This window comes from Halichoerus grypus, chromosome 14 (assembly GCF_964656455.1).
Source record: "Halichoerus grypus chromosome 14, mHalGry1.hap1.1, whole genome shotgun sequence".
Classification (NCBI taxonomy): domain Eukaryota; kingdom Metazoa; phylum Chordata; class Mammalia; order Carnivora; family Phocidae; genus Halichoerus; species Halichoerus grypus.
In genome coordinates, this window is record NC_135725.1 from 89,486,177 (window position 1) to 89,510,048 (window position 23,872).

A 23,872-nucleotide genomic window follows, 5' to 3' on the forward strand; every position below is an offset into this window, starting at 1 on the left:
GATTTCTTTTTCCCCACAAACACATGGCTCCTCTTAATTTTCTTTAGTTCAAACATCACCTTATCAGAGAGTCATTTCCTAGTTACCCTGTCTAAAATATTATTTCCATACCTGTTGTCTTCTCATTATCTTTTCAAAAATTTGAGATTTTCATTGCACTTAAAACCACCTGGAACTTTATTTCTTTTGCTTATGCTGTCCTGGTGTGGGACCTAGCATGTCACAGGTATCAGTAGGTCCCTGCTGAGTGGAGAAAAACTAGCAGCTCCCAGCTGCTGAGCACCTGCTCCACGCCAGTTGCCACACGGGGCCCTCCACACGCACTCGCTCATTTAATCCCTAGAACAAACCAATGCGACTGGTCCCACTAACAACCTTACTTTCCAGGTGATGAGACAATGGTTCAGAGCCATTCAGTTGCCCATGGCTTCTTATGGATGGTCTACCCTGATGATGCTCAAACTTGGCTGGCATCAGAAGCTGCTGGGGGAATTTTTTTGTATTTTGATATACAGATTCCCTGTCCTCCCTTGGAGTGTCTGAATTAGTAGGTTTACAGTGGGCCTGAGAATCTGTTCATCTGTTTGTTTGCTCCCCAAGCAGTGGTGTAACTGTGATGGCTGGTCAGGCCAGGGACCCTTGATCGAGGGCACCCCTGCCTCACAAATGAGGAAACTGGAGGTCGTGGCTAGGGCTTGGAGTCAGCCGGGTTCATCCTCTTCGGGCTACACTGGGTCTTGCACAGAGCATGTCAGTGGCTTTTTCTAACCAAAAGGATTTTTGTTTTACAATTTTGTACGGTAAGTCAATGCATTCTCATTGTTCTGTGAGTTTATACTTATAAATTAAGTAGAGCAAAAACAGAATTACCCCCAATTCAGTGCTGGGAGATAGCTCAAGGATAGTGCAGATTAGAAGGTCAGTACGTCCCACGGGTGCTAAAAAGTCAACTTTAATATATGAATTCCAGAGCCGAACAAATTGAAACACCTGCTCGATGGGCCTCTTGGAACCTGCCTTTGGGGTTGTCCAGTGGTCACGGTAGAAACCTGAGATACGACTGTATGGCCTATAGGTTGTGTTATTGATTTTGGAGCACCTGGGAACACGAGAAGCAATCACGCGGGAAGATTCCTCTAAAAAGACAGGAAGTGAAGTGTTGTACTTGACATGGGGAAGTTCAGAGTTCTGTTTTTGTTCTGAGGAAAACACCAAAACCTGGTTTTCTGAAAACGGCCCTTGGAATTGAGAGGTGGTCTGTGCACAGGCACACGTTCAGTTCTCCCTGGCTTCTTCCTGTTCAGAATGAGTTCCACGTACACTGCGCCGTGTTTGAGAACTTTCAGGCCATGGAGGAGGTTTAGAGGATTCTGAGAGGGTCCCCTCGACCTCTGCGGGGCTCCTGCTGGAGAGGGCCAGGGTTAGCAGATCCAAGCCCAGGAAAAGTACTGGAAGAACTCTGCCTGCACATTCACTCGAATGGGTCCACCTCTCCTCTTCTAACCCCTCTGGTGTTATCATGTCCTTCCTGGATTTCCAGAGAAGCCCCTAACTGACCCCTCTCGTTCTACTCTGGCTAAACTGCTCTTCAGAAAGGTGGTATCAATTTTCAGTCACTGTACTCCACCCCCCCTTCAGCGACTTGATTAAAAAAAAAATCTTTAGGCATTAGAATTTTAATTTGGTAGGCTAGCAATTTGTAGGGGAAAAAGTGACATGTTACCTCCAGATGACTCTGAAGGAAACCTCAAAAGAAGGTTTCCTTCATATGGAATGAATGCCCTACACTGTCAATTCTGTTGAAGAAAACTGCTGGCCAGCCGGTAATCCTGGGGAGGAGAAGGCAGGTTCCTACTGTTCCTCAGTGCCGCAGTGGGGCCCAGGGCTTAAAAAATGCAGCACTTCAAGATTATTCAGGGAGTGCAGAATGAATAAGAACGATTTTTTGTATCTCTTAGTTCTGCCAAATCACTGCCAAGATGACAGGGAGATGCCAAAGATTCTACATCTAAATTTTAGGGAGAGTAACATCAGTGTCTCAACTTGGAACGAACACAGGTCCCCTTCCTTTTGAAGCCGGCAGCTGTTTCTTTTGAGGTTCTCCACTGTTTGTCCTTCCTGCCTGTTCCCAACATACTTAGGCAGACCAAGACATAAACACGGGGCCATGGAAAAAGAGAAAAGAAGAAGCTGCATATAAACCGAAAAGTTAGTTTTTATTTAAAAGAGAAAATTATTAAAAAAAAGAAAACAAACCCAACTCTTCAGCATCGGCGGAATGTTTTAATAGAGAAATCATCCAGGGAGAAATACGCACAAGTTTAATTAAGAGATGGACTCTCCAGCCTAATTGTGGCTTCTCATAACACACCACGCTCATTCAAAGTGAGCGTGCTGCTCTTTTTGAAAGGCGGTTTAAATAGATAATTCAGGACCCTAGGGAAGAGCTGCAGCCATCTGGGACAGAAGGATGTCGGACAATAAGCCCTACGTACCAGGTGCACACGGGTAAGAAAGGGAGCGGGTAACAATGGGTTCCCCTATTGCTGCGAACGCACAGCAGGCAGGTTGTACTTGATTTTCTGCTAGATTTATGCCAAAGAAAGCCATTTAAGTGAGCATTCTGGAGTCAGTGCCCTGCCTCTCCTCAGGGCCAGGAAGATTTCAGAAATTCATTTCAGGGAGCCTGGACTGATCCAAGTGAATATTTATTAGCTTTAGCTTATTTACTGCAAAGACGGGCATGGCTACCAATTTTTTTTCTGGCTGTGATATTCAAAAAGGAGCATTCTGGAAGCTGTAAACTTTCAGCCTGATGAACGGGAAATTATTCTGAACTACAATGTCAGGGAAAGAAAGTAAAGCACCTCTCAGTATTCTGGGCAAGCGTTAGAAAGATCTTAAAATGGAAAAGTCAACCTTATGGTAATTGGTGGCTGAATCTGCAGTCTTAGGAGTAGCCTCTGGGACTCTGAGGACTGGAATGAGTATTTTAGGGGTAGGAATGTGCTCTGTTCTCGGGTAAAATGGAAACAAACCCCACAGATGACCAACTGCTCTAGCACAGACATATCTGCTCTCAGGTTAAACATCAAGACATCAAAGGTCCTCTCAACCGATCAGAATGGTGTTGATCAAATTGACTTACTGAAAAGAAAAATCAGAATGGCCCAATATCAGAAGGCAAGGGCTCACCAGCTATGACAATGACCACTGCCATCGGCATGGCCGCACATCCAGCAAGGGCAGACACCATTCACCGAGGACCATGCATGTGGCCTGCACTATATCTGCATTTCCTTCCTTCCTCCCTTCCTCCCTTCCTCCCTCCTTCCCTCATTCCCTCCCTCCCTTTTAAAGATTTTATTTGAGAGAGAGAGAGAGAATGAGCGGGGGGGGAGGGGTAGAGGGAGAAGGACAAGCAGCCTCCACTCTGAGCACAGAGCCCAAGGACACGGAGCTGTGTTAGCTTTTGGAATCCTCCCAGAGATCTGGATGAGGATGATAAAACCATCCCCACCTCCCAGAAGAGGACATCGAGGCTCAGAGAAGTTAAGTAACCTGTCCAACATCACACAATGAACATGTGGTAGAAAATCCAAAACCAGCTCTGTCTCCAGAGGCCCAGCTCTCAACCTGGGAGGAAGACCGCCTTTCAGCTAGAATTCAGGAGGGCTGACTGCGAGCCCCCCCCAAGTGGTAGCAGCTGTTGCGGGGGGCGGCACTCTTGTAGAAGTTCAACATGACAAATCTGCTTTGAGGCCCGCTCATGTGACAATCATCACCACTGAAATTCGCTTAGCAGCCAGTGAAAATCCTGGCAGCTTCTCAGAAAGTTACGAATTCTTCATTTCAAAAAATAGTACAAGGTACCATAAATTATCTAAAATTGACAATTCCAAATAAAACTCATAAGCCTCACAAGGGTCTTCAACTTTTAAAGCTTTGATTTATTAGCATCTTCACCTTGCAAGGTCAACAGGTGATGCGTCAGCAGGGGCAGAGGGCCGTAAACCAGCAATGGTTGGACATTTCTCCATGATTCCCCAAGTTTTCAAAACCATAAACTTCTACCTGGTCACCTTCTTAATGTGCCCAGTCCTCCCCAGAGAATCAGGAAGTGAACAAGTCTCACCATAGAACTAGTGTTACGGGTCTGCTGTTCTTCAACTTTTCACTTTCGATCAGGACAGACATCTATTACTAGAAACTGCTGAAAAGCACAACTCCGGGCACCGTCCGCATGCGAATTTAACCGGAGGCCCCTTCCCCAGCTTTTCCCCCTTCCCCCATAAATAACAAGAGAACATTTTTCTGAAGGTCGTCTGAACAATTTCAAAGGCTATAACAAATCAAAATGTTCCCTGCATCTAATATCAAACGGGGCTGATGCCAACACTTATTAGAGAAATCAGATTCAAGCTTCCCCATCCCCCTCGACCCACACACACACACACACACATACATCCAACTTTGAAGTGGGAAGAATGCGGGGATCAGAAATTACCCTGGAGACAGCTCTGGCTGTCTTTGAAGGTTCCCTTTGATACCACTATTTCTTTTCCTCTCTTTCGCTAGGAGGCTAAAAGCTGCCTTTTTTATTGATATGGGGTAATTAATGAAGCTATAGCATTAACATAACCTAAATCCCTTAATAAGATAAATTCAACCGAGACACTTATATTTTTTCAGTTAAGTCTGGTGGGTATAAAATCAGGACAATGGCCAGGTATTCAACTTAAATCTGCCTTTTAACATGCTGAGTCATGGCTCTCTGCGCCTCCCTGGTTACAGTGAATAGCGGGTTGGTAAGTTTTAAAAGCATTTTTACATTTTATTAGAGGAATTAGTCTACTGGAGCTTGGTCTCAAAAATATGCATCCCAGGTAAAGAGGCAGACGATGAGGATGGCAGCGGTGGCGGTTCCTGCAAAGTGCAAAGTGACAGCCTTGCTGGGATTCTGATGGGAAAAAAACCTGCCAGGTCTGGAAATCAGGGCGCGGGGTGGTGGAGGGGGCGCCGGGACACTATTGTAGCAACAGGGATAATTAAACCTTTCCGGAGGTGTTGGCTGCTTTGGGTTCAGACCCCAGCAAGCCCACGGCTTTCCACGCCGCGCCTGCGGTATCAGTGGCTTGAGCTCTCAGACTGCAGCAAATCACCCCCAGGCAAGTGCTCAGGCCCCGGCTCGGCAATGCAGACCTGCATGTCCGGAACAGCAGAACTGCAAGCAGCAATCTGCTCTTGAGGACCACACCTCAAGCTCCAGTGGCTCCTTCCGAAGGTTCATTTTGTTTGGGATGTGCTAGACATCTCAGCACGTTAATTACACTAAGGCTTACATGTGTATAACTATATATAAATTCACATATACCAGCATCGGTACTCAAAATAGAACACTAATAATGTCTGCATGGTTTTGTAAAGTGCTCTGAAAAAAAGAAGGTGCTAATCAAATTGGCTAGGATTCGATTCTGGGCAGAGCGGTCGTTTAGAGAGCTCCTCTGCCAAATGCGGTTAATGTGCCTTTGACACAACAAACGCCTTGGTCTCTCAGTCTTGCTCTTCCCTGTTTTAGGGTCCCTGCCGACCACTTGGGCCAATGTGTGCAGCTGTAAAATGTAGCAAGAGGCCTCCTGTATCACATTTGTGATATGAATCACAGCAGAATTCAGGTTCCCAGACACACACTCATTTTCTTTCTGATGAACAGAGAGAGAACCCACGCTAATCTCTCATTAGGAAGATGTGCACCGTGTGCACATGAGTATGTGTCTCCTTCATTTTCTGCACTTATAACTACACTCTCGGCTGCTTCTTTTGGTCTTCGTCTCTGGTGTTTGGTTCTCCGCTCTTCCATTCCGGCTACAGCACTGGCACATCCGAAGCAGGCTTCTCCACTGTCCCCTCCCACACAGCGCCAGCTTCTCCAGCACTCCAGGCACCTGCGGCGTCTTCTTGGGACAGCGTCACAGGATGAAGGGAAGAGCTGAGTGTGTCAGGTGGACGAGGAGGACAAAGCATCTCAGGCCGAGGGCACCGAGGGTGCAAGTGAGTGAGAGAGTTGTGGGAGCCACAAACAGCACAAAAGGCTGGAGAGTAAGACAAAACGTGCTCACAGAATGACGTCAGCTGAGGTCAGAAAGGAAGGCAGGGGCCAGATCACCTGGCATTTCTATGTGTTGCTAAGGAGTCTGGATTTTATTTTAGAAGCCAGGGTTTTCAGAAGCATGTTCTGAGAAATGCCAGTGTCACAATATACTGAGAGGAAAGGAAGAAATAATGAATTTGGGGTTCAAATAAGTTAGGAAAATACCGCACACTATATGGTCCTCTTAGGAAATTCACAGGACACTAAGCAAACTAAAGTTTCCAAGAATTTCTATAGTAAAGAAACCTACTGAACCTTCTCTAATCCTGTGTTTCTCAGACATTTTGACCATGAACCGCTTTGTGTCTAATACCTATTAATATTCTACTTTCTTGCATGTTTTGGGCAACAGGGGATGGTGAAAGCAGGAAATCATACGCTTGGATGTGTATTTTGGGAAGACTGCTCTGGAAGCCAAGTAAAGGACAGACTGTGGGAGGGAAGTAACACTGGAGACGAGGCATGAGGTGGCCAGTGCACTTGCTCCACTGAGAAATAAGGAGAACCTGGAGGAAGGGGACACGGACAGGAGGAGCCCAACTTGGGAGAGACGTAAGCAGGAGAATCACCAGAACCCGCTGACAGACTGGATTTGGGGGAGCAGAAGGACAGTTTGAGCGATTAGGTGGTAGTACAGTTACCCTAGATGAGGAACAGCGGAGGGAAACTGAGTTTCAGGAGGAAGACGGTGAGCGGAGTTTTGGGCGGGCTGAAGGTGAGGTGGAGCACCTGGGGAGGAGAGGTGCCACCTAGACACAGGTCGGGAGTGATCTCTGTGGGCTGACACATGAAACCACGGTATGGGGTGGGGGCGTGAGGGTGGGGTTGGTTGGAAGCACCTGAGGGGGAGTAGCCAGAGAGAAATCCTAGAAGCATACATATGTGACAATTTTCTAAATCCCTTGTTTTAAGTGCAGAATAAAAATAGTATTCGTTATTTACTGAGTGGTAACTAGGTGGCAAAGTGCTAAGTGCTTTGCTTTACAGGTCTTAGTTAGGACACTTCCGTGTGGGGCAAATACAAAGTTAAAGAGATGATGCAAAGTAGGTAAACCCTCACTCCTTAGAATCTAACTTCAGAGAATGCTTCCTCCCTCTCCCAAGTTTGTACCTCTTGTCACACGGTCGCTCCTGTTGCTTAGCTTTCTATGTCTCCAGCCTTCTCTCCCCAGTGCACCTGTGGGTCTCTGGAGGGCAAGGACTGTGATTCATACCAGGTGTGACTGAGGAGTTGTGAACCTCGAACAAAGGCGACAAGAACCACACCTCTAAACGGCTGGGCCAGTGAGGCGCAGGCTCCTGGCTGGGGGTGTTTCTGCTGTTGCTCACTCGTCTAGAGCTGCTCATGAGAGGGGCCGCCAGGGTTCACAAATCATTCACACGAAGACCAGCCTGCCCCGGTGACGTGCTTTATTCTCCACAGCTGCTCTAAAGACACTTTGGTTTTTCCAAAAAGAAAACAGAAATCTCCCCTTGAGGAACACTCTGCTTTCAATGGGGAGATCTACGAGAACTTGGCAGAGTCCCTGAAGTAAGAGTAGCTTCCCTCGTTGACAACACTTGTGTGGGATGTGGAGATGCTGGGTTACTTGTTCAAAACACAAATCTCATCACTTTGTGGGTCACAGCTCTTACGTAGCACACTGTTATGTGCTAAGCTACATCTGTCACCTTTTTTTGAAGAATGTTCTATCCTCATTATAACGTGGCTTTTGGGTGGTGAGCTAGAACTATAGCAAACTTTAAAAATTGTAATGGGCTTCATGAAGAGAAGGGAAAGCTCAGGAGAGAGGGGCAGACAGAGGCTTGGTGCACGAAGTGGCCGGGGTGCATCCAGGTGGGTATCTCAGGCGGAGCGCTCATTACACTCTGGAAGCCAACACAAATGAAGGCTGTCAGCTCCCATTAGCATCTTCTGATGCTCTCCATAGAGCCATATGGACAGTGTGCAGTCAAGAGAAATTAGGGGTTCACATGGGTGAACTTTCTATGAGACAAATCACCATGGAAAGAACTTCCCTTTTTTCAACTGCAGTGTTCAGTATGTACTATTGAGGATAAGCCACTTCCCCAGGGCTCCTTGTTAGCTTCATAGGAAAAGATCCCGAGCAGGTTGTGTGTCAAAGTAACTCGAATTTTCCTCATGGTTCTAGGAAAAGCAAAATGCTGAAAATGCCAAACCCTGGGCTATTGATGTGCTGTACTAAGGGGCGGGAAAAAAAAAAAGAAAGAAAGAAATCCATTTCCTCAGAAGACACATTTAATGAGGCAACTGAGGTCTAAGGTGATAAATTAGAAATTCAACTAAGGGCATCAGGCTTAAAGGAAAAAGCAGAAGCTTGATGAAAAATGCAAGGGGAGAGAGAGAGAAATGTTTTTCTGTAAAACGTTCATCTTCATACTGATAAACCATGCTTGTTGATCATTTCAGCTATGACTGCTAGTGTTTAATGTCATTCAACTGGGACTCTACTACATTTGTTCTGGGACACAGAAAATAAAGGAAAACGAAACAAAAGACTCCAGAATGCTTACCTTGCCATCTTCTGTGTAGACATTTTCACTATATCCCCTTACTATTGTTCGATCGATGAATAGGCTCCGCATGACGACAATCACTTTCAACACCTTTCCCAAGGTCACCTGTCAAAACACATGCATGCAAACATGAAAGCTTACACTCGACCATACAAATGCATGAGGCTGGGCAAGACTCTGTGAAGAAGAAAGGATCACCTCTTCCTCTTGTTGCTGAGAGATGCATGGGAGGGCCCTCCGAGGGAAGGCATCCTAAAGTGTTCAGGAACAAGCTCTAAACAAGGCCCTCCTGCAATCTACACTGAATTTATTTATATTTTTGGCTCATAAATCTCAGGATAAGTTCCATATGTTTAATATCTGCTGGATAAAGTAAAATTTCCTTTTCTTTTTTTCTTTTTTTTTTTTTTTAAAGATTTTATTTATTTATTTGACAGAGAGAGAGACAGCGAGAGCAGGAACACAAGCAGGGGGAGTGGGAGAGGGAGAAGCAGGCTTCCTGCCGAACAGGGAGCCCGATGTGGGACTCGATCCCAGGACCCTGGGATCATGACCTGAGCCGAAGGCAGATGCTTAACGACTGAGCCACCCAGGTGCCCTATTTTTTTCTGTCTTAAGATGATCTTTTTCAAAGGCTATCCTAGGATTCTGGCATCCTAGGATTTGGTAAGCACATTTGTTTTCCTATTATTTCATGGCCCTACGTACACCCATGGAATATGTAGAAGAATACAGCAGAGAGATTAAAGGCAGGCACCAAACGCCCACCCGGCTGAACTATCTATCTATAATAGCTCAGTGTAAGTAGAGAAGCAATACCAAGTAAGTTCTGAAGGTAAATGGAAAGTAGCTGAATTTTATCTCCAAAAAGGAACATGATCCTGGAAATACATTAAGTGCTTTTACTCTCTTAGAACCTAAGCACGTATTATGGATTAAAAACAAAAACAAAAACAAAAAACACAAAAAACAAAAACCCACACACCTAAAAAAAAGAAAGTGTAGCTTCATATAATGCCAGGGAAAAAGTAACCTGCTCTGCTTGCTGGAACAGGCTCAGCACTAAGAATAGAAACAGCACCTTCCTTTCTTTTAGGGGCTCATGTAACTCCTGATACTTTGCTACACCTCTTCTGTTCATTTCCCAGATGAGACCCTGGAGGCAGACTCGGAACAGGACCCAGGCAGGGCCCACGGTCCGGCTTGTTTGACAAGGCTCCAATGTCAAAGAATGGGCTGAAAAGAGCCCCCGCCCCAAGCCTAATCCTGTGATCCAACATATACTCTGTTGCTGTTGATGCCACCTTCCAGCACCCTCTCCTCACTTCCCCGCTCTCTGCTGTCCGCCTGTCCCCAGCAACAACCCTCCTCTTTCCTTGATTAGTCCTGGATATGAGCAAACATTCCTAGTATCTGGTTCCTTCAATAACTTTTTTTTTTTTTAAAGATTTTATTTATTTGACAGAGAGAGACACAGCGAGAGGGGGAACACAAGCAGGGGGAGTGGGAGAGGGAGAAGCAGGCTTCCCACAGAACAGGGAGCCCGATGTGGGGCTTGATCCCAGGACCCTGGATCATGACCTGAGCTGAAGGCAGACGCTTAACGACTGAGCCACCCAGGCGTCCCTGGTTCCTTCAATAACTTCTAAGTGCTGAGAGGATCTCTCTTTTTGCATGCCTAAAATGGTCCAGAATTATAAACAGGGTAAGAAAAAGAGATGATACCATTATTTACATTTAAGAGAATGTTAATAAAAACATCTCATTTCTGTATAGTACTTTCAAATATTGCTACACCATGTAACGTTTAATGGGCCACCTCTTGGATTACTGGAAATCACTAGATAAGGATGTCAATAAACCACCGAGGTAGGAGCCCCAACTCTCACTAGTTCACATGCAGTCTATGGGGAGGAAGGGAGAGAGAGAGGAAAAGAATCAAGTTCACAGTTTTGTAATTATAAACACTGAAATTAATATAGCCTCTCATTGGGCTGCAGTGGAGGTCCAACACGCCGTCTCCAAAAGGGCCACCATTTTCAACTGCCCATTTTAACTCTCTTTGCTAATAAGCAGAGATAACTAAGCTATTATTTCCTTAAAAAACCAAAGTCTAGCTGACTTTAACCAATAAATTGCCTTTGTCATTTCTCAAGTATTTTAAGATGGAATTCAGAAAAAAACCACAGTAAAGATACTAGAAATTTTATATTTAATCTTTGTTCTTTTTAAAAGTGAATTTTGGTATTTTAAAGCTAACGAATACTAAAAACTTAGCTAATCAATATGCTTGTTATAGAAAAACCTAAAATTAGGGTAAAAAGGGAGGAAATTATCACAGTCTGCCCTTCGAAAACATTAATATTTAATATTTCAGGGGGATTTCCTTTCAATCTTTTTACTATCAAAGGTTTATGGATTTCATAGAAAAAGAGGTCAGACTTTGTGTTACCAGAGGCGGAGGGTAGGGCAGGGGGAACCGGAAGAAGGGGGCCAAAAGGCCCAAATGTCGTTACGAGAGAAATGCGTCCTGGGGATTCGATGCGCAGAAGCTGACCACAGCTCTGCTACACGTGTGAGGAAAGTTGTGTGCAGAGTAAATCCTACAGGTTCCCGTGACAAGGAGGAATTTTTTTTTCCTTTTCTCTTCTTCCTACAGAATCTATAGGAGAAGATGGATGTTGGCTGAACCTACTGTGGTCATCATTTCACATCAAACCACTGTGCTGTTCACCTTAAACCTATACAGTGGTGTAAATCAATTACTCTGTAATAAAACTGGGGGGAAAAAGATCTACTGTTTCTGAATTTTTAACATGGTTACAACTGAAACTATATACTTAACTTCAAATCAAATTTTTATTTAAAGTTATGACGTAAGCACTGTTCTTTCTTGCTGTGCAGTCTTCAGAAGTGGCAGTATGTGCTGCCTGGCACTCTACTGAGTGGATAGATTTATAATTTCTTTAACTATTCTCCTATTGCTGGACATGAGTTGCTTCCAAGTTTTCCCTAATATAAATATGCCTACAATGTGCACTTCTGTTCACCACGCTTTTGCTGTGCTTGGGATTATTTCCTGAAGATAGATTTGTACAACTCTAATTACTGGGGCCAACAGTACAAATATTTAAAGTCTTCTGATGCAATCTGCCAGCGCAAGCCATAAGGGTTATTTATGCCAGCTACAAAGGTACAAACGTACCTATTTCACTTCTCTCTTGTCAGTAACAGGTAGTACATTAAATCGAAACAAAGTAAAATCCATCCCCCTCCCGGAAGGAGCGATTTAGTTAATTTCTTTAACCCATTTATTTATCTATAAAATTTTTAAAAAGATTTATTTATTCTAGAGAGAGACAGTGTGTGCGTGTGAGTTGGGGGGAGCAGCAGAGGAAGAGAATCTTCAAGCAGACTCTCCGCTGAGCGTGGAGCCCAATGCGGGCTTGATCCCACATCCCTGAGATCATGACTTGAGTGGAAATCAGGAGTTGGACACTTAACCGACTGAGCCACCCAGGTGCCCCTAACCTATTGATCATGAAATATTTAAACACATACACAAAAGTAAGCGAAACTGGAACCTCCACAGACCCCTGCCCCAAACTTCAACAACTACAGCTCTTGGCAAATCCTGTTTCACCTCCATCCCCAACTCCTTTTCCCTTCCTGTGTTACATCAAAACAAGTAACAGCCATAGTACCATCATTTCATCTGTAAACATATCCTTCTGTGTCTCTAAAAGGACTCTCAAAACAAAAAAATGCAAGACTACGATGCCATCCCACATCTCAAGCAACAAGAATTCTTCAGTGTTATCAAAACTCAAGTGGTCAGGGTTCTAATTTCCAACAGTTTCGTAAATGCCACTTTTAAAAAAGTCTGCTTGTGCCAAGATCCGAATCTAGCCCACACAATGTGATTGGCTGACACGTCTCATGAGGCTCTCCTAAACTAAAGGCGCCCCATCTCTACTCCCACCCCCCATTTTATTTGTTGAAGAAACTGGGTCATTTTTTTTCTACAGCGTTTTCTGCAGTCTGGATTTCGCTGATGGCGTCCCCATGGTGTACTTCACATGTTCCTCCTTACTTTGTACTTCCTGTAGGTTGGCATGAGAGGAGATTCAGGCTTGAGGTGTCTTGGCACGATGAGTTCCCGGGCGGTGTTACGGTCTACCAACGGGAGGTGAGCGAGCCTGGGTGTCTCAGCAGGTGGCGCGGGCAGCTGCTGACCCACTAATTCACCAGGGGCTTCAGCCGGCCACATGCCAATGTGATCGCTCCATCTTTGTTTATTAGCTGGGGCACTTTTATAAAAAAAAAACTTACCCCCATCTACTATTTGGCTACTCAGTGATTGAGGTTATCACACAGGAGAGGCAGGATAAATGCTCCATTCTTTCCCTTTATTCACCAGTCTTCAAAACTATGCATCGGTTCACTAGTTTCCTTCCAATGCAGACGGCTTAGTTTTCTACCCACATTATAAACTCATGGATTTCAGCACATTTGATGTATTTGCACCTGACACAATTACTAGTCTTACGTTCTTCCTGACGCTCACATCGCCCTGTGGCCCGTGGGCATCTCCTTGGTTGGGTCCTTTGGACACAGTCTAGTCTCTGTGATGGCTCCCCTGCTATCTGGTACAGGACAGTCCAGGTTGTCTGGTACAATTCCTGCCCAAGGTCACGAGTCAGCCATCTCCTCCACAGCCCTGGCTCTTTTCAGTGGGAAACGGCATTTCAGGACAATGGCCAGGGCAAGAGGGGCACAGACTTTTGAAGCGTTAAAATTTTTGTTTTTCATTTTATGAATATGAATTAGGTCTGTATCCTCCTTTCCACCTTCCCCCTCAGTGAGCAGCCCCACGGCTTGTGCCCCTACTAGCCTGCAGCGGTTTCTGGACAACTCCATTCTCTCTCAAATTGGGAAACTCTATGAAGTTTGCTCATTCTTTTTTTTTTTTTTTTTTAAAGATTTTATTTATTTATTTGACAGAGAGAGACAGCGAGCACACTCAGCAGGCAGAGGGAGGGGAGAGGGAGAAGCAGGCTCCTTGCTGAAGGGAAGCCCGACGCGGGGCTCGATCCCAGGATCCTGGGATCATGACCTGAGCTAAAGGCAGACATTTAACTGACTGAGCCACCCAGGCGCCCCAAGTTTGTCCATTCTTATTTTTTAGAAACCCAGAAAGGACCCTGGTGCTCATTTAGGTGGAATACGCATAGGCTTATGGCTTTCTGAATTTTTAACACCGTCATAACAAAACTCCGTACGCAACTTTGAAGCCTGACACCATGAGGCTCTGGAATCAGATGCACTTGGAGTCAGGTCTCAGCTCTGCTGCTGGAAAGCTTGGCTGGTCATCTACCTTCTCTGACGTCGGCTTCCTCTCACCCAGCGGAGATCACGATAGCTCCACCTCAGAGTGACTGTGAGGGGTCAGCAAGACAATGCACCGAGCAAGGGTGAGGGACAGGCCCGGCGTGGGATACGTTCCCAGCGGTAACTGCTGCTCTTCGGCCCAAGCCCAGTCTGGATTTGGCGGAAGTGAAATCATTTGAGTCAGTTAACATCAAAGCTGGAACCAGTTCAGTGAACTTGCCACTGAAGTTAATTTTCCCTTCTGTTGTGGTATCTGGGGCTAAAGGGAGTTGTAGAGAGTGGATGACAGTGGTGCTGGGCCCTGAGGTATGAACAAAAATGTGCCTTCCATGACCGACTGCTGAGTGGGAAGTCTGCAAGCCTGAAAGTCGGGGCAGTTTAGGGGAAGACATGAATGAAGCTGTCCTGTGGGCTGATCTAGACACTTTGCTGACATCCAAAAGAGGCCAATTTAGTGTGCAGGTCAAGTGCACTGGGCTTCAGTCCCACATCTGCCACTGGGCTGTGTGACTGAGGGCAAGTCAAACCACCTCTCACGCCTGTTTACTCAGCTGCGGAATGTGGAGGGGCCCGTGAGGAAATCAGTCGAGTTGATCCATGTGAAACGTGGCTGCGACAAAACAGAAGGCTGCTAGCCTGTTCCTCTTGAGCATGGCGTGGTGGAAAGGGCCACACGAGCCTTTCAAGCTTCATCGAGATGGAGCTTAATGGACATTCTCTAATGTTCTTTCCAGCCCTCCCGTCACTCTACAAGGATTCAGATTCTCATATATCCAGATTGCACTAGTTTCGAACATAACTGGATGCACCAGGTTGTAATGACCTTGGAGTTTTGGTAGCCTGACATGGCAATGCCTCATAAACTGGCCAGTGGACATCGTTCCATAAAGTAGCCGGTGCCGGCCACAGTCCCGGGCGAAACGCCCAGTGACAGGGGCTACAGGCTGGTTCTTGGCCACTGCCTGGGATACCACAAATAAAGCTAATGCCATCTGGTAATGAAGCGGGCTTGCTGTTACCAAGGTAACACTTCTATTACTGAGCAGCACATTTCCGAAGAGCTCACTCACTACTCCTCCTGTGTCTGTCCCCACGAGTGCTCAAATGTCAGGCTGTGAAGAGTCCGAGGAAGCCAGCAGGACTCCCCGCCGGTCGTCACCCTTGCAGGGAGGTGCCCCCAGCCGTGCCGTCACTGCCGCGTCGCCTGTGAGGCTAGCTGGGCTCTGGGCAGCTGGGGCTGCGTCGGTGGTCTCTGTCGGGTCTCCCAACGGCCGCCTGCCAAGCTGTGTCCCAGTAAGAGAATTTCCAGTTCACGATGGCAAGGCAAGTCACAAGATAAGAAGGGAAAGTGGGAGGAAAGTTGAGGATAATGGCAAAAATATTTAGTTTCGCTCCACCACCAACTGTTGTCTAACACAAACTTAACAAAGCTGGTAGCTGCGATCTAGCTATGCTGGCAGAGACCACAGGAGCTTCCAAGGTGAGGGAAACGGATCACTTAAAAGCTTATTCCCTCGGGGCCGATGCAGGGAGAAAGGCACTTGGGAACTGAGCAGTATCTGTGTCCCGGAGACACGGGCGGGGAGTGGACCAGAAGCTCTTTTGCATGTGGAAGCCAGTCCCAGACATGGCATCCCTGACCAGGCATAAAGCATGGATGTGGGAAGTGAAGGGGGGGTAGCATGGTATTTGTCATTCAGACAAAAGCTGCATGGCTGAGCTCTGCTTCAGGGGAGGGGAATGTTAAAAAAGGAGGGGGGAAAAGAAGCCAATCATTTGGCCATTTACGAATGTTATTTTCCAAGTATAAACAAGGTAAAGTGTAATATGTAGGTATCCTTAAGGGGTCTGCTGTATTTTAAGTGATGTCCGTCAAAGTGTATTTGGAGGGTGAGGGATAGGGAGGGAGGGAGGGGCAGAGAGGCATCTCTACAGAGGCTCAGAAACAATTTTTCTTCAGTACAGTGTATTAAGAGTCTTCTTCGTACTAATTCCAAATAAAGAGGAGGATAAAGTGAACGGTTTCAGTAAGCATTCACTGATACCTGTGTCTGTGCCACGTGAAGCCCTGGGGGAGGACGTGGATTCAGAGAATCATATAACCTTAGATCTGGAAAGGACTTTAAAAATCATTTTTCCCAACTCCCCCATTTTTAAAGGGGCAAACTGAAGCCTGAGGAGGTTAAGAAGTGTCAAATATGGCTCCTGCCTTGAAGGAGGTGATAAAGCTGGCACATGCTTGAATTAACTGCAGGGCATGTAAGTGCTATACCAATGTGGGGCTCACGGCGTATGAAGAACTTTGGGGAGGGCAGTGTACTCCTTCACTGAGCCGTCTGGCACCATCAGAAAATGCCTGGTTTGGCACCTGTCCAATTAGCAGAAAGGTAGAGCTGGGTGTGCAGACGAGCGCTCCACAAATGGTATTTCATGGAACATTCCTTCAAGAGATGCTCTTAGATATGGCCTAGAAAAATATGTCCACTGCCCACCCAGGCTCTTCCCTGACTCCTGGGAGTCTTCCCCCACATACTGCAGCCTCCCCTCTTGACTTAGGACAAGGACAGGGCATGCCCAGAAGGCTGCAGCTTCCCCTCTAAGAACCCGGGGAGACGCAGCCCAGCCGGCTGTCTTACTGTCATTCTCAACAGAAGGCAGCTGAGGTTTCAAAAGATTTGAGTCCGAGTTCACTGCTCTTCTGTGCAGGGCCAGAAGCATGCCTCTTGCTGCTCCCCCTTCCCACACTGAGCCCATGACCCCATACAGTATCTCTGAATCATAAACAATGGCGACCGCAGAGCCTTGCTTCATCTAATCCTCCAGCCACCCCGCCGTCTTCTCTGGGTCTCTGGTAAGTGGCTTGAAACCCTGCTTCACGAGGCTCTTGGTTTCCCTCACAAATGCCTTTAAACTCACACTCCGGATCCCATCTATACGACCCTATTAAAGCACTTGTTTCATCTAATTTTAACGTTTTTTAAATTTTTATCTTTTAAAAGATTTCATTTATTTATTCATGATAGACAGAGAGAGAGAGAGGCAGAGGCAGAGGGAGAAGCAGGCTTCCCGCTGAGCAGGGAGCCCCATGCGGGACTCGATCCCAGGACCCTGGGATCATGACCTGAGCCGAAGGCAGACGCTTAACCAGCTGAGCCACCCAGGCGCCCTTTAACGTTTTTTTAAACAAAACTTAGCACTCTGACTTCTGCATAGCTGCTAGGTATGTGTAGTCCCGAAACTCACGGTGGGCGAACTGTTCTCCCAATAGCAGGCTTCCAGAAGCCGCAGCAGTGAGGGGGACTGGCAACTAAGAGGAACAGAGGGAAATGGGCTGTTGTTTCCGTCTAGGAAAACGCTAAAACTGGATATAGCTACAAGGAAACAGACACAGACCCACCCCGAGAAGCTGAAACTCTGGCAAGGCTGAGGCTTAGATCCATTATCTGTCAGTGGCCTGCAAGAGGAGGCAAAGAGCTGGCCGGCAACAGAATTGTAAAAGGGAAATGGGTGATGTGACTTGGAAACCAAGGGATCAAAGCAAGGGTTTGTCAGAGATAAGACGATGTTCCTGCATGCCAAAGGTCACTCGTTTTATTCAACGGGATGGACCTCCGATGATAAATGCAATGCAATGAAATGCAATATAAGGAAAAATGAAACCAGAAAGCAACCCCAACGTATGGACTAGACTTGTGATACAGAGTCCTCACAGCCCCAAGACGGGAATTCTATTTTTCCTTTTGACAAACGCCCGGGAAAAATGAAGCAGGTAAGCCGACTTTAGATTCTGTCTACCAACAAGTCAGAAAATCAACTTGCCAGCAAGGCAAGAAGGCATGGGAATTAGGTTTATGAACTTTGGGAGAAACAGAGACCTGAGCTAAGGTCTTCACTCTGCCCCTTCCTGGCTGCGTGACCTGGGACAAGTTACCTGGCCTGTTAAGAACCCAATTTCCTGCCTGTAAACCCAGGATAAGGCTGTTGTGAGAGGAAATGATACCAGACATGTGGTAACAGACAGTGCTCAGCACTGTGATTAAAACACAGCAGGTACTCCAGCAGAGGTCCAGCTGGGTTCCTCCCACTGCTCTCCTTGTCACGGGGGAAAAGCAGCATGGAGCCCAGAGACCCAAGTTCAAATTCTGCCCCTGCCAAATACAGAGAGCAGGGTGGCCCTGGGAAAAGCAACCCACGGGGAATTCTGGCTTTCTCATCTCTGAAACGGAACCTTTATGTGAAGTGGAAAGCTGGTGCTATTAGGTGCTGGGGTGACGGTGGTCACTACTGGCCCTGGCTACATGGTAGCAATTGTTTTTAATAATTATTAAACATTCTAATAAGATGAGGTTTATTTTGCATTCGGTGGCTTATTCTGTTGATGAATGAATTGGACTCATTTGCGAAGGAGTGCCCATGTTAACCATTTGGGCACCTGCTCCTCCTGAACCCATCCATCCCTCTCTTCTAAAGTCAAACCTAACCTGGCTGGAGGGGAACATCAGAGAAGACTGACTCATTTGCCAAGTCTCGCCGAAAGGTTTCATGAGAAGGATGGCCTGAGAAATAACTTCCTATTTCACATGCTAAACATAAATTTCCTCATAATCTTCTTACCCCAGCTCCCTTCAGGTCCCCCTCAGAACAGTAACAAAAATTCACACACGAGGTAAAAAAACCAGAGTGAACAGAGAAGGGCTGTCTGTCCTGATCTGGGTCTCCAGCTACCTCTGGGCTTCTCTTGCCGTGTTAGGAAAAATCCTCCAAATTGTCAAAATAAAACTTAGCTCACTTTAATTTATAAAACATATCTTCCAACTATGTAATAACAGCTTGTCTGGGAAAGAGGAGAGTGCGGAACTGACGCATGGCCTGCATGAAAACAGGGTGTCCCAGTTCCGGAAAGATTTATGTGACTGCAGGGGAGTTCAGGTTAGCTGAAGAAAGGAGAAGCTGACTGCTGTGTTCTCGACACAGTGAAAATGGCGAGTTTCTCCTACCAGATCTGAAGAAGGATCCTCAACGGCAGGCACGCTTTACTCGTCCCCTGTACTAAACACACAGTAAGGAAGCCACCATGTGCAATGGTCCTGCCTCACCGAGCCTACCTGTGCCAGGGAAGCAGCTGTCCCCTGCACTGGGGGAGGCCCGGGGGCGGTACCTGTCCGAGGGCGACCCTATTCGGTGGCCTCGAACAGAAGGCTCTGCCCACATTGCTGGGCCAATTAAACCACCTCCTTCCAGAATTCGGTCTGCAGAGGACAGAGAAGGGTGGGAAGAAGGCACAACACCCCCATGAGAAGGAGGCCATGGAGGAAGAGAGGGAAGGAATGAACGGGTGGGGAAGGAGGAATGCAGAAGGACAGACAGATGCACCCTGCAACCCAGAGCTGCCTTGGACCACAAACGGCGTGCACTTTCGTTCCTCCTCTCCCTCCTTCTACCCAACAATATCTGCTCAGTATGTAGTAATGTGCAGGCTAGGCATCAGGTACACGGAGAGGGAGAAACACACATTCACAGAGCTAACAGGCAACAAACTCATATATAAAGAAACATGATTTGCAAGAAATTCTGAAGGAAACGAAGAAAAGGGGGATGGCTTAAAGAGATATTACTATGGGTGAAAAAAGTGACATTTAGATCAGATCATTCAGTTCACTCAAATATTTATTCGACAGACACTCACCCACCATGTGCCAGGATTACAGAGGGAGTGAATGACACAATGTCTTATGAGTGAACATTCTTCAGGGGGCAGGTCTGGGCGGACAGCAAACAAACATAAGACCATTTCACTGCATGGGGCTGTGAAGACAATACAGCTGGACAGGGGGATGGTTTGAGTTTGGCTGAAGCCAAGCCAGTCTGTGGACAGTGCTGGGACAGCAGCCTGGGCTGGGGAGAAGCCTGTGTGAAGGCCTGAGGGGGAGAAGAGCCGGTGTCCCAGGAGCGGAAGGCCAGTGGGGCGGGTGAGAAGGTGGCACGTGCTGACCTGGCTGGTGGCAGGCCAGGCTGGCCATCAGGAGCCTCTGAAGCTCTGGTAAGGAGTTTACCACTTTGAGTCTGGGAGAAATGGGAAGCCACTGTAGGGTTTTTAGCAGAGGAATGACATGTTTGCTGTGTGCTTTTACAACACATGCCCCTGGCTGCTTCATGGAAGGAGCAAGAGGAGAAATGGGGGGACCCTGAGCAGGGGTGAAGCCAGTAGAAACGGTGAGAAGCTGATGGATTTAGGACATAAATGACACGAACTGCTAGAGACTGGATGTGAGGCGAGAGAGAGGGAGCTAGAAGCTAAGGAAGCTTCTAGGTTTCTGGCGGGAGCACCAGGTCGACAGTTTTGCTATTTATAGAGATGAGAAGAGGAAGAAGAGGGGGAAACCAGGGAGTGGGGAAAACCACTTCCTTTTTCGTCAAGCTGAAGGTACTTCTGAACTATCTAAATGGAGAGATGTCAGACGGGCAGTCTGGAGACGAGGATTCACAATTCAAGCTTATGAGTGAGGGTAACAGCCGCTGGTTTTCGAGGCAGCCTGTGTAAATGCGCAGGAGCTGAAACGTCATCTTAACCCACACCCCTGCACGGCACGATCTGGGCGCTGAAGTGCTCAGAGACGCTCTTCGCTGGAGAGGCAGGTCCGACTGAAACAGGAACTATCCCTTTGATGAGGCAGATTCCAGTCCAGGAAGATGGTCCCGGAGCAGATCTGCCGCTTGCCACGAGCATTGGAATGGTACCCACAGAGCCCTGTGTGGCACACAGAGCCCCGCTACATTGCCACTTCTTCCATTAATACCCCGTTAGGCAGCACTTGGCTTTTTAATATTTCAACTATAGGATGTGTGCCAACTTGACCTTGATGTAGAAAATTTTAATTCAAATCAATACAGGGACAAGGTCACTTTAAAATCCAATTAATATGAATGGGAAAATATGTCCCACAGTTCTGAGAGCTGAAAATGGAACAGCTGCAAGTTAACAACAACAAAAGAGACATCCACACAAGCCCGGCTGGTCCTTCTGTGTTTGATAACGCAGCTAGCTGTGTCCTTAAATACATGCAGGAGTTAGAAGACCGACAAACTTTTTTTTGGGGGGGTGGGGGCCTCTATTTAGGGTAGCTTAAAATTAAACTGTAGTTTGTTTGAACAAAGTCATAAAATGTACTGAAAACTGTGAATTCCTATAACCCAATTTTAAATAAATTAAGCCCTGGACTTCTCCTCACCCAGAATCCCTGGAGAAATCTAAGGTGTTAATACAGTTTGAATAGTAGCAATTTGCATTTATATAGAATACGTTCACAAAACTGTTCGCAATGATAACCGTAACATAAGGGGAAACTGAGGCACTGCTATTTAGAAGTCTTATTCTCCCACAAGCATTAGGCGACCAGGACGCCATGCCTCAGATTTATGCCTCTATGTCTACACTTTGTTTCTTAGTAATGAGAAACATTTCTTTTATGCCCCGAATCAGAGTCTTGCAAGAAACGACGAAATGTCTTGTTTTTACTGGATTCCTTCTGCCGCACTGCTGTCCCGTCTGGAATCTCAGGTTTTCCACCCTTCAGCCAGGCTGGGAGAGAATATAAATGATCACGCATCCACCTAACGAAGGGAAGATTGCTCTGTGGCTTCAAGGAACGACTGCAAATTACTTAAAACTGGATGAGATATTGGGGTGCGCCAGTGAAGGAGAAACCGATTTCTCAACTGATCTTACGTTTGGACATTAGGAAAAAAAAAAAGGCTACTGAAGGGACTGGCGCTGAGCTCCATGTGGAACGTCCCACACTTGGGATGGCTTTTTGGGTATCCTCGGGAGCCCTCGCGGACGTAAGGTGCAGGTGTCCTGCACAGTGGGGCACCGAAGGAAGCTTCCATCTGAGCGCCGCCAGCCGAGGTCACAAGATGACTGTGAGTCTGGGCTCGCCCATACAGATGACACTGCAGCAACAAATCAAAAGCGGCCCAACTCTCTGCAGCCAGGGGACAAGCTGCTCCCTTGCACAATGTCTGCTCCATCCTCCCCGTGAGGACTGCTTCAGAGTGTCATTCTGCACTCTCCTTCCTGGAAATAATGCAAACCAGCAGACTTCCCATCCGTCCCTTCCTCTCCCCACCAACCTCCAGTTACCTCATCTGCTGCTAGTATTAATGCTCTTCACACTCTCATTATTCTTTAATGATGCCTGTTTGTAAATAGCAAGATGGGATGCAATTAAACCATGAGAGGCTAAATAGAAACACATACTAATTAGGATCTTTACAAGAGATTTTTTTTCATGTATAGACTGGAATTTACCTTTCATTAATCTAACTTAATTGCAATAGTGCACCGATAAAGAGTCAACACAAATTAAGTGCTCTAAATGATTTCCCCATATTAAGGGTGAGCAAGTGATCCTTCCTTTGGGTAACAAGCCCTATTCGGCAGTCGGCGGGGACTGAACGGGAAAACATCACAGCTGAGCATCAGGAAAAGGATTTGGATTGCCATGATCATGATGCTAGTGCTTCAGATGCCTGACGTGAATGAGGTCTAGGCCATGGGTTCAAATTGCAGCCTCACCCCTCTCGTGGGTCAACTAGCTTTGCTCGGGTCCATGGTAGCAGACGACAGCTCTTAACATTTGTCAGCTTTCTGTCACTGGTTCCAAGAGAGATGAAGTAAAGGTTCTGGATCAATCGGTTAAAACCCATTCCCACTCCTAGAATGATAATGCCCAGGAACATCTGCTCTGTGGCAAGGCAGTACACATAGATCTTTCTGTATGAAAAGGACATCTGTTATTTGCAGAAATAATTGTTTTAACAGGGGCACACTGTTCTAGATTGTATACATTTGGCAACTAACCTGAAACAGAATATGATGGTATATCAACATTAGATCTTTTCTGCAAAAGCCTCAAGGCACCTAACAATTTATTCATTCAACAAATACTGACTTGGGCCCCTCTACATAACAGGCACTGGATCAGGGTCAGGAAACTACTTTAGGAAAAATGTCACTCGTTCTAGAACTCTTTTTATCTTTTACCTATTTTCCTTGTCCTTTCCCAATCACTGATGCTAACGCACCTATCACCTTCTTCTCCTTGTCAGATGTGGACATGCATGGGTACACAGAGACCCCAACTCCCTCCTGCCCCCCAACTGGGCCAGTGGCACCACTGGCTTGGGACCTGCAACTCTGAAGAAAGCCAGGCCCTGGAAGGTCCAGGATGGCAACATGGCTGCGGCAACGTCCCTGAGGAACTGAGACGGGACAGTATGCTATACGACTAAGACTGCACCAACAGGATTCCTCAGTTCCTAAGTTAAAAAGAAGTCCTAGGGGACTTCACCAAGACAACATTTCCCAATGTGTATTCCATGAAAAGGAGGCCGTGGTCAACCACGCTGGGAAAACTCCATATAGTCTGTCCTCCTCTCAAAGATTCATGGTGCATGCAGGCATATTCAATGTTCTGAAGAGGACCGCGAGAAAGTGAAAGGAGTCAAGGGAAAGCCTGCTAAAGTAGAGGCAGGAGGCCAGAAGGGGGACATACCACTCGACAGTAGTCGCAGAAGAACCATCACTTAGAGACCCCAGCAGAGGCCCCCGCCACAGGAGGGAATCATGACTACAGACCCAACAGGGAAGGACGGACGCTGCTTCTCCGACGAGAAATCCACGACCCCAGCAACTCAGCCAGTGGGGACCCACCCTCGCCCTGAACTCCTGCCTTTCTCCAGTGGACTTCGGTTCAGGACATCCCTTCCCAATGTCCTCTTCCTTCTCCATAA

The 23,872-nt window shown here is 46.7% G+C and overlaps 1 protein-coding gene across 2 annotated transcripts in view; it reads right to left on the minus strand.

Annotated features, from left to right (window-relative positions):
* The window catches only part of MED27 (mediator complex subunit 27), a 197,282-nt gene that overhangs the window by 20,443 nt on the left and 152,967 nt on the right, over positions 1 to 23,872 (minus strand). The window contains exon 5 of one of the 2 annotated variants that reach the window (XM_078061940.1): positions 8,687 to 8,794. The exons of the other annotated variant lie outside the window; for it this stretch is intronic. Coding sequence (XP_077918066.1) covers positions 8,687 to 8,794 — 108 coding nt within the window. The remainder of the gene's footprint in view (positions 1 to 8,686; positions 8,795 to 23,872) is intronic. 2 annotated transcript variants of the gene reach the window in all.